General features: G+C 40.8%; 1 protein-coding gene across 1 annotated transcript in view; it reads left to right on the top strand.

The window, feature by feature from the left end:
* LANCL2 (LanC like glutathione S-transferase 2) overlaps positions 1 to 13,341 on the top strand; it is a 54,279-nt gene that overhangs the window by 19,552 nt on the left and 21,386 nt on the right. The window contains exon 2 of the mRNA XM_007500382.3: positions 9,123 to 9,240. Coding sequence (XP_007500444.1) covers positions 9,123 to 9,240 — 118 coding nt within the window. The remainder of the gene's footprint in view (positions 1 to 9,122; positions 9,241 to 13,341) is intronic.

Below are 13,341 nucleotides of genomic sequence, written 5' to 3'. Positions count from 1 at the left end.
CTTTATTTTTTATGCTTGCCAGTTGTGTATGCCTGGATTCACATGTGTTAAGTTCGTGTAAAACCAGGTCTTGCTGTAACCAAAGATGGGCAGTTAACATTTGCTGATGACAGTAACGATACGGAAAATCCCCACCAGGGCAGGAGTGAGGGTCAGGGGAGACTAGTATCAGGAAGCACGAAGCCCAGGGCTGCCTAAACGTTGCTTTTTGTTAAGGATCCCACAGTGCTGGCAGGCTTGCAGAGGGCTTCCCAAAGCAAGAGTGACCTGACCAGGCCTGTGCTTGACGAGTGCAGAGAGGACAGAGCAGGGACCAGGGAAACACGCCTGAGGCTGCCGGCTGCTTCATTGCAGACAGGAACCCCAGTCGGGGTGCATGGGGCTCAGCCTTCCTGCCATTGCGCCCGCTGCTGTGGTCTTTTTCTTTCACCCCTTGGCTTTCAGCATGGTTAGAGGAAGCAGGAGAGTCCACAGAGTTTTCTTCTAGCCCCGAATGTTTCTTTTACTGTAATGCCATCCAGTCTTCCCAGTGAGCACTTCAATCCCGAGTTTGGTTTAAAGGTAGATTTATTTACCAATAAATCTGTGGGGTAGGTTCTCTGCTAGAGGCTGGGGAGAGAGGCAGAAATGTGGCCATTGAACATATATCTGGAATGGACCAAAGCCCCCATCAGTGGGTTCCCCTTTCTGAAGGACAGCCCCCATCTTCTGTCCCTTCTTCCAGCCTCCTAAGCGCTCCCCCATTGCGGCTCTCTCCTCAGGCCCCTGTACAGCTGCCAAACTGAGGTCCTAAAGCCCCGCCCATCAGGCCAAGAAGCTTCAGTGGCTCCTGCAGACTCTGGACTTTTTTCTAAAACTCTTACCTTCTGTCCTAGACTACATCCTGTATATAGTTCTAAGGCTGAAGGGCCGTAAGGGCTGGGTGACGGTGATTAAGTGACTTGTCCAGCGTCACACAGCTAGGAAGTGTCTGAGGCCGCATTTGACCCCAGGACCTCCTGCCCCTGCTCTTGGCTCTCTATCCACTGAGCCACCCTGCTGCCCCAGACTCTTGACTTCTAAGGTTTTTGGCCTCAGCCCATCTGCACAGACCTCTCCCAAGTCTGGGCTGCGCCCCCTTCTCAGCACCTCCTCTGAAAGCGTCAAGTGTTCCTCCAATAGAGACCCTTTTGGAGTCCCCCTAATTTCCGGTGCCTTCTCTGAAAATGAGCTTCTCTCAATTTCCTGCGCTCCTCCCCCCTCCAGAATCTAAGCTTCTTGGGGACAGGCATCCTCTGGCTTTGTCTTTGGGCTGTGGTGCCTAGCAAAGGGCCCTGCAGAGAGGTGACTTGTTGATGTGGGGGAGCCACAACCCTCCCATACTATGGCATAGGATGTCCAGGCCTGGATGAAGCTGTGGCATCACCTGACTGAACGCTAACATGACAGAGCTTGACCCAGGTTTGGGCTCAGAAAGATGGACGCTTGAGTCCTGGCCCTGACATGTACTCCCAGGAGCAAGTCTCTGAGCTTGCACTTCCTCAGCTGCCAAATGGAAAAGTGCTTGTGTGAGGTTCACAGAAAATATTTTCATGTAAAGTCCCTGCTTTCGTGCTAAAAAGCGCCAGAGCCTGTGCCAGGACCAACATGAGAGTAATTGCCCACCCGAAGCACACCCAGCCTCTGGTGCTGTAAAACCTGGCCAGACATCACCTGGGGCACTAATGGCTCCTTTATAACATTCCATTTGAACATCACATTTTCATGGAGCCAGTTAATGACAGTTGCCTGGGAATGCCAGGAAGGCAGCCCATGTTAAGGACTGTAGACCCTTGAGCAAGACTGGCCCAAAGTGAGGCACTATTTACAGTGTGGGCCCAGGCCTGGCCCAGCTAGGAAATGGCGGCTGTGCAGGTGGGCTGTAAGAGCCATCATGCTGCTGCTGCCTGGCTGAGGTTATTTAGCCTAAGGGCCTTTTGACTTGTTTTTACAAGAAAGCCTCATTAAAACACCTTCATGAGGAGGACGCATTAGCCTATCTATATTTACTGTATCTGGTGTGTCGCCTCACACACACGCCAGAGATCTCGCTGATGATCAGTCAATTGATGGAGTGAGATTTGGCTTTGTGAGATTAAAATACTGCTTAGATGACTTGAACAGATGGATTTGGACCCATCCCTGTGGGACATGACCCACCCAAAAGGACCATCTTGTTTACACTTGAAAGTTGGTTACTCTTTGGATTCAGCTTTGAAACAATTGGTACTTGACAGGATATGCTCAGGTTTCTGACTGTCAGAAGTCCCTCACACTCATGGAAACTGGGAGTTCATTCCCCCAGCACTGGGGCTGCTCATCTGGTGAAGGCACTGGCCAGTCAGGCTCTGCTAAAAGAGATTCAGAGCAGGGAGAGTGCTAATGCTCAGCAAATTCCATCCAGTGGCACTATCAGAGCTGAAAGACATTTATTTGGCTATACTTGGAGAATGTATAATTAGAAATCTTGAACCCTTGGACTCCATCTCCCAGAATTCTTTTCTTGTCCCAAGAATCTTTTTCCCTTCAATCACGTTAGGGTCATTATGTTATTGTTTTTAAGTTTAATGTTTTCCCCGCTGTCTCTCTCTTTTCTCGCAACTGTGACTTGAGTTAGCCCCCTTTTTTACTCTAGTTTTTTTAGTTATTAATAAATCTTATAAATATAATACTTGGAGTATTGTATATTAATTTTAAAATCTACAAGAAGGACACACTCCCAACATATGTATGGGCATACACAGGTACACATCACATGTCCCTTTTTTAAAAGTTGTCTTTTTGAGATTTAACCTTTTGGGAAGCAGCTTCCTGTTCTAAGCATCTTTTAAACCTTATTTTTGTCTACATTTTTCAAAGTTCTATAGTATTTCTTAAAACTAGGCCCCTAAATCATAAGTCCAGAATCTTAAAAATTAGTTCATATAAATTCATGTGATTCATAAATCCCCCAATTTTTAAAATTATCTTTTGAAATGACTATTTTTTGAATACTCAACCCTAAATCATAAGGTTTCTTTGCATAAAGTAAGATTCAACTGAGGAAATTGCTTGAGACTCAGAAATGACAAAGCTTGCCCCATCTCACCTAGCTCAAAAATGCCAGAGAATGATCTTGATCTTCCTACCTCCCAACTCAGCACCCTATCCATATGCTACCATCTAAGTAGGGCACTCCTTGCATGGAACCTTCCTCCACTGGTGTCTGTAATTTCTAGTGTCTTTAGAGAACTCCATTGGGCACTAGGATGGAAGGGGACTTATGCCTGGCCACATTGCTAGCACTGGGGAAAGACAGGACTGATAACCAAGTCTAACTGATTCTGATGTCAGCCCTTTTGCCATTAGAGTACTGTAGTTCATAGATATGCATGTTAAGTACTAGCTTTAGAAAATTAATCTACAGTGCCTTTGTTCTACTAACTGAAGATAACACATAGTCATAATGTATTTTTCTTATTATTCATCTTTTTATACATTATATGACACAGTATATATAAATGCATACATATATGCTTTTTCCTCTCCTCTGAACTAAACTAAATTTTGCTTTGTAAGATCTATGAAATTTTTAATTAAATAAATCAAGTTCTTATTTTTAGAATTGTTAAACTGTGAGAGTTGAAATTTATATTTGCAAGTATAAGTAACATTTTACCAATTTAATTTTAATATTTGGGGTTAGTTTTTATAGATCTTGCTAATGTTACTTCATGGATTGTGGAGTGACTTCAGATCATACTTTTTGTGAATGATATTGTATTGGTTTCATCTACCCCAGGAACACTGCAAAGTTTTTCAGAATGATCTGGGACCAACCAAGTGTTTGACTTGACCATTTATACAGTAAAGTTTAAGTGGATAAGAAATGTTACTCAGATTATTTAGATTAACAATTTGTAGAATTTGTCAATTTGTCAGAATGTATTTCTGGGAAGATACTGTAAATTGACAAATTGAACCACATAGTTGAACAGGAAAAAGAGAGTGGACTGAATTGTCTTTATGAAATTCAGTTTCTTTCATGATTCCTTTGGAATCAAAATGATTTAATTATTTAATGCTGACAGGCAACTAATGTTGCTATATTGCAGCAACCATGACATGCAACATTACTTGAAGATTTGAAAATAAGAGCAAAGGACAGATACATGATGATTTAGTTGAGCAAGCTCTAGCACGCTGGCAATGAGGTACTTTAAAAAATAAGAGTAAAAGATATCATTCAGAAAACATCTGATGCAAAGAGAAGATAGGTTGATGCTGTGACAAGAGTGAGAGATGTATGACACAGTGAGATCTCCTCACAGTATCAAGGAGAGATGAGAAATCCTTGCAGGCTGGATAGACACAGATCTCCATTGTTGGAAAGAATGTCCAAACCCACTAGAGTATTGCAGTTATTATTCACCACACATTATATACTTCAGTTCTTTGGGTGTTTGTTATTTCATCCATATGGATGCTTCTACCACTTTAAGCTATTGCAGTAGTCCAGGTGAGAAGCGATGAGTGATTATGTGAGTAGAGAGATGGGGGAATTACACTAGGGATGTTGCAAAAGGTAGAAATTGAGTATTTTACAATGTAGGATAAGTGAGGAGTTGAGAATGACACTAAGGTTACAAGCTTGGGTAACTGGAAGGTTTCCTTGATAATAATGAGGAAATTGGGAAGGAGAAAAGAGATTCCTTTGGTTTTTTTAAGGTGAGAAGGAATGTAATGAGCTGTGTTTTGGACCAATTAAGTTTGAGATTTCTATGGAACATTCCATTCAAGATGTTTACAAGGACTGTAAGATACTGTGTGCTAGAGCCTTGGGGTATAGATGAAAAAATGAAAACAGTCCCTGATCTTAAGTAGCTTAAAGTCTAAGGGTAGAGATAAGTGAACACAAAAATTAAATATAGATTCATAATGAAAACCAAACAACTTAAGAGAAAGGAAATGCTAACGGGGTGGTCAAGAAAGACCTCAGAAGGGGGCACTTTTGCTGAATGGAGGGAGTACATTGTAGAAATGAGAAGCACACTCAGGAGTGGGAATTGCAGTGCCTTGTTTGGAACCTGCAAAGTGTTTGTTTGTGATGAATGATCTTGGACAAACTAGCAGTGTTACAGACACTCCTTGTTTATTCCCTGCTTTCATCAATATTCAAATCTCATGGAAGAGGGCCTTGTGCTAACTAGTTCATTTGTCATTGCCTTTCAGTTGTATCCAACTCTTCCTGACTTCATTTGGGGTTTTCCTGGCAAAGACACTGGAGTGGTTGCTATTTTCTTCTCCAGTTCATTTTACAAATGAGGAAACTTGCTCATGGTCATACAGCTATTAAGTGTCTGAGACTGGATTTGAATCCAGGTCCTCCCAACTCCAGGTCCTGTGTTTTATCCACTGCACCACCAAACTGCCAAAACTAGTTTCTCATCCATTAATCATTGTTAGGCATGTCACTTTCAAAACTTTCCAGTAAACTTTCTAATAAAAGATACAGGTCTTACTAATTACTTAGAAGTGGCAGGATGTTCTTACCCTAAAAGATGCAAATATATGCAAATCTACTTGGGTTTTTTTTCCCTTCAGGGTAAGACTCACCTCTAAAATTCTTTGGACTTTTGTTAGTGTGGAGTATAAGTTCACACCTCAGTGTTGGAGATTGAAAGTTGTGGGGGAGGAGGAGTGCTTGTGAATTAGAAGGTTGTTTTGTCTTAAATTTCTTCTGAAGTATTATGTAAAAGGAATATGATGACCAGAAAGGAAATGAATTGAATGGAATTGACTAAAGCCTGTTCTGAGAAACATGAGAGTTGTGACTTATTACTTAAAATCTGCCCATTGCCAGAAGGGAGGGAAAAAATCCTGTCATAATGCTAATAATATCTGTTGCCATCAGAAATAATGTGAAATCCAAAATGAAATCTTGCTATAAACATCTATTATATACCATTTGGAATAATAGATGCAATTAGAACAGACTGTGAGGAGTTTAACCACAAGCCATTAGTATTCATCCTAATATATGCTTGCTTTATAACACATGTGGGCCTCCTTGTTTGTGCAAATTGCCTAGCTTGTAGAACAGAAACATTTTCCTTCCAACTGCAATGCAATCACTATAAATAAGTCTGAGAATTGTGGCCACTAAGCATCTTATAAGTATGCCTGCTCTTCCCATCGCCCTGTGGTTCCTGGGCCTTTTTCTTCTGGTGATTAAATAGAGGTGGCAAATCCTTTTGCACATTTACAAGGCAGAATATAAATAAGTAAATCAAAGAAAAAGGCTTCTTAGGAAGGGAGGCAATGGGAAGGAGATGTTTTTGATGTTTTTTAAAGGGGTAATTTACCCCCCAATTTTTTGCTCAGAACATTTCTGATAACTAAACTTTTTAAATAACATTTTTTGCTAAGTGGTTTCATTAGAAAGGGGGGGGGGGGAGAGAGGGAGGGAAGAAGGGAGGGAAAGAGAGGATGAACTGAAAATGGTGAGCAGAGGAAAGAGAATTTAAGTCTGTGGGATGCTAACTGGGCCAGAGTTGAAATGTTTGCATCCTGGTTTGTCCTTAAGTTTAGTATTTACATCTTGAAAGTCTGAAATAATACTGAATGTCTGAGATGAGAAGGGGAGGAACACGAGGATGAAGGGTAAAAATAATGAAGAACATTTATTAAGTCTTTATTATGTGCCAAGCTCTGTGCTAAGTGCTGGGGACACGGATATAAACATGACAGTTATTGCTTTCAAAGATCTCACATTCTGTTAGAGAAAGATGACACATCTAAGAGGATCCAGCTTCAGGGCATGTGGGGTACAGAGGCAAAAGCACAGGGTAATACAGTTAGATGGTACAGTGGATAGAGTTTGGGGCCTAGAATCAGAAAAACCTGAGTTAAAACTCAACTTTGGATACTTAAGAGCAGTGTGACCCTGGACAAGTCATTTAACATTTCTTTGCCTTAGTTACCTCATCTTTAAAATGGAGATCATAATAGCATAATAGCATCAAGGGGGGGGGGTCTTGAGGGAATCAAATGAGATTATATTTATGAAATGCTTAACAAAGTTTCTAGTGCCTAGGAAATGCTAAATGTTAGCTATCATTATTAGTGCCATTCCTATTGATAAAACCATATCCTTTGAACTGTTGGATGTTGCCAAGGAGACTTTCTTTTCTCTGTCTCTCTAGTAGCTGTTTCTGTTGAGAAGGAAGGAATTTCATCATCATGAGACTTGCTTCCTGGACACTGGCATTGGGTGCAGGGCTAGAAGCAGGGTCAGGGTGGGGAATTGGGGGAGAGGTTCCTGGAGCTCCTGAGCTTACTTGCCATGGAGGGAAATTGGTTGGTTAGTTGAGGAAGCAGACATGGCCGCCCTTTATCCACTGGGACTGATGGCTCGGGGGAGAGGCTAGATGCAGGGTCAGTGTCTTAGGGAGATGGCTGTTACCTGGGTTCTTGGCCCAGAGTCCTGGGCTGTGTCCACTGGGACCTAAGGGGAAGTGGAGGCAACTTGGCACACCTGGCACCTAAAGCCCCCTCCTTCCCTCAGACTTTCTTGCCACCCTGTTGGTGGTGGTGGGGACAGGCATTGGCAGGCTTCTCTTCCCCTAGCATTAAGATGGATGTAGGCCAGTTTAGTGGGAGACACTATTTATTTAATGTCACTACATAGAGAGATCCTAATGTTTGTTTGTTTTTTTTAAATCCTCACTTTCTCTCTTAGAATCAATACTGTATGTGGGTTCCAAGCCAGAAGAATGGTAAGGCCTGGGCAATGGAGCCATTAAGTGACTTGCCCAGGGTCACACAGTTAGGAAATGTCTGAGGCCAGATTTGAACCCTGGACCTCCCATCTCCAAGCCTGGCTCTTTGTCCACTGAGCCAACTAGCTCCCCTGGAAACTAATGTTCTCTTAGAAAAATTTTCCAACTCACAGGATTGCTCTGAAGTTCAAATAAGATTTTCCATTTTCCAGCCAACGCTAAATTCCCTTGGACTACTTCCCTTGGAACATGGGACTCTGACAGATGAACCTTTCTTTGCCTCATCTTTCCCATAACTAGACCTCCAGACCATTTTGGGGCCCTCTCCATGCCATCCCCCCTGTATTTGTCTAATTTCCCCCTTTCCAGCTCCCTTTTACATACTGTCTCCTCTTGTTAGACTGAAAGCTCATTAGGACCATGACTGTCTTGCTGGATTATCTTTGTTTTCAACAGTGCCTTCCAACACTAAGTTAGCTCTCAGTTCTGTGAGGAGGCATTGCAAGGCTTCATTCCTACTTAATAGATAAGCAAACTCTAGTAGAAAAAAAGCATCAGACAAGGAGTCAAAAGACCTGAGTTCAAGTGTTCTGTTCCTAAAACCAATTTTGTGGCTTTGGAAAATTAATCACATATCTCTGGGTCTCATCTCTTTAACTGAGGAAGTTGTACTATAGGATTTCTAAGATTTCTTTCAGCACTAAGAAGCAATGAATAAACAAAGCTAAATCAGAAACAATAAATGACTGGCTTAGCCCCATGTCTAGTGAGTCTGATTCAGGAATTGGAACCCATGTTTCTGACCCCAAGTTCTGTGCTTTTGTATTTTGTAAAGCACTTTATAAACTAAGCTAAAGGCCATTGTTTGTATTGACTTTGAATGAATAGCTTCCTATATTCTTTTTAGCAAAAAACTAGCTTTAAGAATTTCTTGCGGCATAACTCATTTCCCCCTTGTAAAGATTAAAATTTAGGGGAAGTTGAGGCAGGTAGAAATTAGTTTCTCTCTGCAAGGGGTATTATTTTTTTAGAGGTTTATTTAAGATTGAGAACCTAAGAATATACAAGTAAGAAAAGCAAGTGTCTAGGCCAGAGAGAGAGAGAGGCCTCGACACAACCACTCACATCTTGCCTGCCAGGTGGAGAGCCGCGTGTGCTCTGAAGCAGAAGTAAAAAGAGGGCCGAGCCTATTCACAACCAGGTTTAAATACCCCATCTCACTCTCAACCCAGGTGAGAATTCAGTGAGATTAGAGGGCATTCTGAGGAAGTGGAGCAAGGGCTTTTGGGGATTGAAGTCCTGAATTCAAGTCTATTTTTACACCCTCTTTGCTTGGATTTTCAGATCAACTCCAGTTTTACAAAGAAGATACAGGCCAAGATCAAGGACCTTCTGCAACAGATGGAGGAAGGGCTGAAGACTGCTGACCCACATGACTGTTCTACATACACGGGCTGGACAGGTAAAACTAGAGCATAGCATTTGGGGATCCCATTTATCTTACTCCTTTTTGCTAGATTTTTAGTCAGTCTCCTTTTAAAATAATCAAGTATTGATGTTATAGAAATATACTTTATTACTTTGTACTGATTCTTTGTTGATCAAATACTTTAGGCTTGTACAAAAGCCTTATATGCCTTAAAATTTTTTGCCTAGTCGATCAAAACTTGAACTCTGTTTCACACACACACACAAAAATATTTGCTTTAACTTTTAGCTCTGCAATTAACCACCCATGCTTACATTTTAAAATAAGCCTCAGCACTAGTATAATCTCTGATCTTTGAAGAAAAGAAAGACCTGAGTTAGAGCCCTGGTTCTGTCATTTACTCCTTCTGTTTCTACCTTGTACAAATTTCTTTATTGCTATATGCCTCATTTTTTCATCTGTTAGATGGGGATAATACCACTTGTATAGTTATTCCCTTCCACAGAGTTTTTATGAGTATCCAATGAAAAAATATGTGTGAGATCACTTTGTAACCATGCATGCAAGCAAAACAATAACTGTCTCAACTTGCCTCCTCTGTGCTTCTCCTTCCCACTAGCCTTTGTGGTTCATTATGGCTGAGTGGATTTTTTCAGTGATTAGGCAGTTGGCTACTTATAGACAAAGTTTGGAAGGGAATAGAAAACTGAGCCCATTTTTGAAAACATAGGAAATTTAAATCTATTCATTAATAGATGAAAACATAATCTGTTGATTAATAGATGAGATAGTTTAAAAGCAAGAAGAATTCTTTGGGGCCAGCTGTCTTAACCTTTACTAGTCTAGTGAAGACTATGTATGGACTTAGAATATTTCTTTAAAACATTAATAATTGAAATAAAGTCTGCATTTCAATCAAAGGTTAGTAAAAAATGTTTTTTGTCTTTCCAAATTCACAGACCTGAAATCTATTCATGGATTAACTTAAGAACCCCTGCTTTAAAAGTTATTTGTCCTGGGATCTTTCCTTTTCTAGGTTCTAATATTCCACTAATTCAGATTCCTGTTTCATGTATACATAGTAATTCAGTCAGTGCAACGATGGAACAAAGGAAATGAAGATAATGTCCTTGTTCTCAGAAAACCTTGAGCCTGGTTGATGATGAGGAGGAATTTAAGAAATAGCCACAAGAATGAACCCATGTCTTAGGGAGTTAGAAGTGATGGCTTTCTGCCATCAAAATTGCTGATCACTATAATATAATCAAAACTTTTTAGCCCTTTAAAAAGATAGTAAACCTGTAGACCGAATTTAATAAAATATATAAACAACAAATGCTATGCCAAAGGACAAAGCCTTTGGTTAGAAAATTTATATCTATGAGAAATTTATATCCCACTTACTAACAAAAAGAGATTAGAGGTGCTTAAAGATTGGAATCCAGTGGGAAACCCTCTTAAGTGCCTTCTACCACTAAAGTTCTTGGATTCTATTACATTTGAGGATAGAACAGGGACCGTCTAAATAAAGAAGAAATCAGTGTTTTCAGCACTTTAGCAATATGTTTAGGGCTAATGTTTCTGACAGTTAAGAGGAAATGGGAAATATTTTGTTTGAAAAATTTGCAGTTGACATAAACTGAAAGGGATTTCCAAAAAAATACATTTGTCAAGAGTCTGGGTCCTGAAATCTCTCTTTGGACTACACCTATTCAGATAAATCAAAGAGTAAGCATTTATGCTGTAACTACTATTTGTCAATTTTTGCACCTGGGCCCTGGGGATATGCCCTCTTTTCTCTATAAGGTATGAAATGAGGGTGCTCTCTTTTTGAGAGTATGGGGGAAGAGGGAGGGAATTAAGAGGAACAGAAAAAAGGGTTTGGAACAGCTACTTTGAGAAGTTTATAAATAATCAATAAGGAAGGAGTAAAAGGATAAAGGATTGCCCTACTGCAATGAGGGCCTAGTTGACAACATACATTTATAGTTGTAAGCCTTCCTCTTCAATTGGGTTAAAAAATTAGCTTTATTTGTGTATAAGATGAGGGAAGTGATGCTAGATAGGTCTGAGAGTTTTAGGGGACTGCAATTAATTGTGACATGGCAGCCAAAGAGTTAATATGATCCTAGTGTGTATTAAGATTAGCACAGTGTAGGGAATGCCTGAGGTGATAGTCTCCCTCTATTCCCCGGGCACAGGACATTTAGATTTCCAAGTTTGCTTTGGCAGCCCTTTTAGAAAGGCCATTCATAAGGCAGGGGGCATTAGGAAGACATTAACACTGGGGCCCTGTTCATGTGAGGCTCTTTAGATTTTATTTTTATTTGGTCAATTTCAAACGTTATTCCTTGGTTACAAGAATCACATTCTTTCCCTCCCCTTCCCCCACCCTTCCCGTAGCAGATTCCATAGCGTAATTCCACTGGGTATTACTTGTGTCCTTGATCAGAATCTATTTCCATGTTGTTGGTGTTTGCACTAGGATGATCATTTAGAGTCTACATCCCCAACCATATCCTCCTCAACCCATGTAATCAAGCAGTTGTTTTTCTTCTGTGTTTCTGTTCCCACAGTTTTTCCTCTGCATATGGATAGTAGTTTTTCTCGTAAATCCCTCTGAGTTGTTCAGATCACTGCATTGTCCCTAGTGGAGAAGTCCATTACATTCAGTTGTACCACAGTGTATCAGTCTCTGTGTACAATGTTCTCCTGGTTCTGCTCCTCTCGCTCTGCATCACTTCCTGGAGGTTGTTCCAGTCTCCATGGAACTCCTCCACTTTATTATTCCTTTGAGCACAATAGTATTCCATCACCAACATATACCACAATTTGTTCAGCCATTCCCCAATTGATGGGCATCCCCTCATTTTCCAATTTTTTGCCACCACAAAGAGCGCAGCTATGAATATTCTTGTACAAGTCTTTGTGTCCATTATCTCTTTGGGGTACAGACCCAGCAGTGCTATGGCTGGATCAAAGGGCAGACAGTCTTTTAGTGCCTTTTGGGCATAGTTCCAAATTGCCCCTTTTGAAGGAACAACACTTAGCCAGCAGTAGAGAAGCCATGATCATCGGCTTAAAATATTTGAAGGGCTCACACATGGAAGGAGAATTAAGACTCTCCTTGACTCGAAAGTTTTTGAAGCTGCAGAGACACAGGTTTAGGCCTGATTATAAGGACCAATTTATCTCCTAATAATTAGAAGGGAAATTGGGCTGCCTCAGGAAACCATGGTAGGCATCACTCTTCAGATGAGTTAGAGAGGAATTCCTATTCCAGGACAGGTCAGACTGTCAAGTCACTTCTGACTCGATGATTGTCATTCTGTGGTCCTTTCACCACAAAAGTTAATGTAACACACTATTATGAAGGGCTGATACTGTAGTGATGTTTTATTTTATTTTTTGTTATCAATAAAAAGTACATAGTGCCAATAATAGTAAACAGATGCAGGAGACTAGACCAGGGACATAATAGCAAGAAAAACTTCCAAAATGCAATTATGAACCTAACCTGGCTAAAGTGAGTTGAAATATAAACTAATGTATACCTGAGAAGGAATCCCAAGCAGGGCTGGCTAGCAGCAGCACTTCTCTCCCCTGCTGCCCTCATTTACCTCTGAGGGCCTCTAGTCCAGGCAGGGGTCACTCCTTAGTGTCTTACTGGGCCCATCATTAAAAGGTTTGCATTTGGCTAGTCTGACAAGCATTTGACTTTTTACTCACTGCTCAACCCAACTTGTATTCATTATCAGTCATATTGTACCAATTCGTGTAGTTAAATTAAGGCTCTTCTAAAGAGAACTTCGCCCTGTCTTGGCTGGGTTTCTCATTTTGCTCATAGGTAACTGTCTACTTCCAGAAGACTCACAGTCTAAATTTAAAATGAAAATTAAAAAAAAAAAACTCTATTCATGGTGAGTGCTCTTTTCAGGGATCTTTTAAGTATTGTTTTGTCAGCTGGCTCCACCAACTGGTTTGGAGGGATGTAGATTATTGCTTATTTCCTTGAACCAGCCAAGTGGTTTTTAAATGGACAGAGAACAACTGAAAGGGAAAAGAGGGTCTAGAAATCCTGGTTGAATGGTGACATGTGGCATCCTTTCCCTGAAGGAAAGCTTTTTTGCAATC

The sequence above is a fragment of the Monodelphis domestica genome, chromosome 7 (assembly GCF_027887165.1).
Source record: "Monodelphis domestica isolate mMonDom1 chromosome 7, mMonDom1.pri, whole genome shotgun sequence".
In the NCBI taxonomy this organism is placed as follows: Eukaryota; Metazoa; Chordata; class Mammalia; order Didelphimorphia; family Didelphidae; genus Monodelphis; species Monodelphis domestica.
This window is presented reverse-complemented; position numbering and strand designations above follow the sequence as displayed.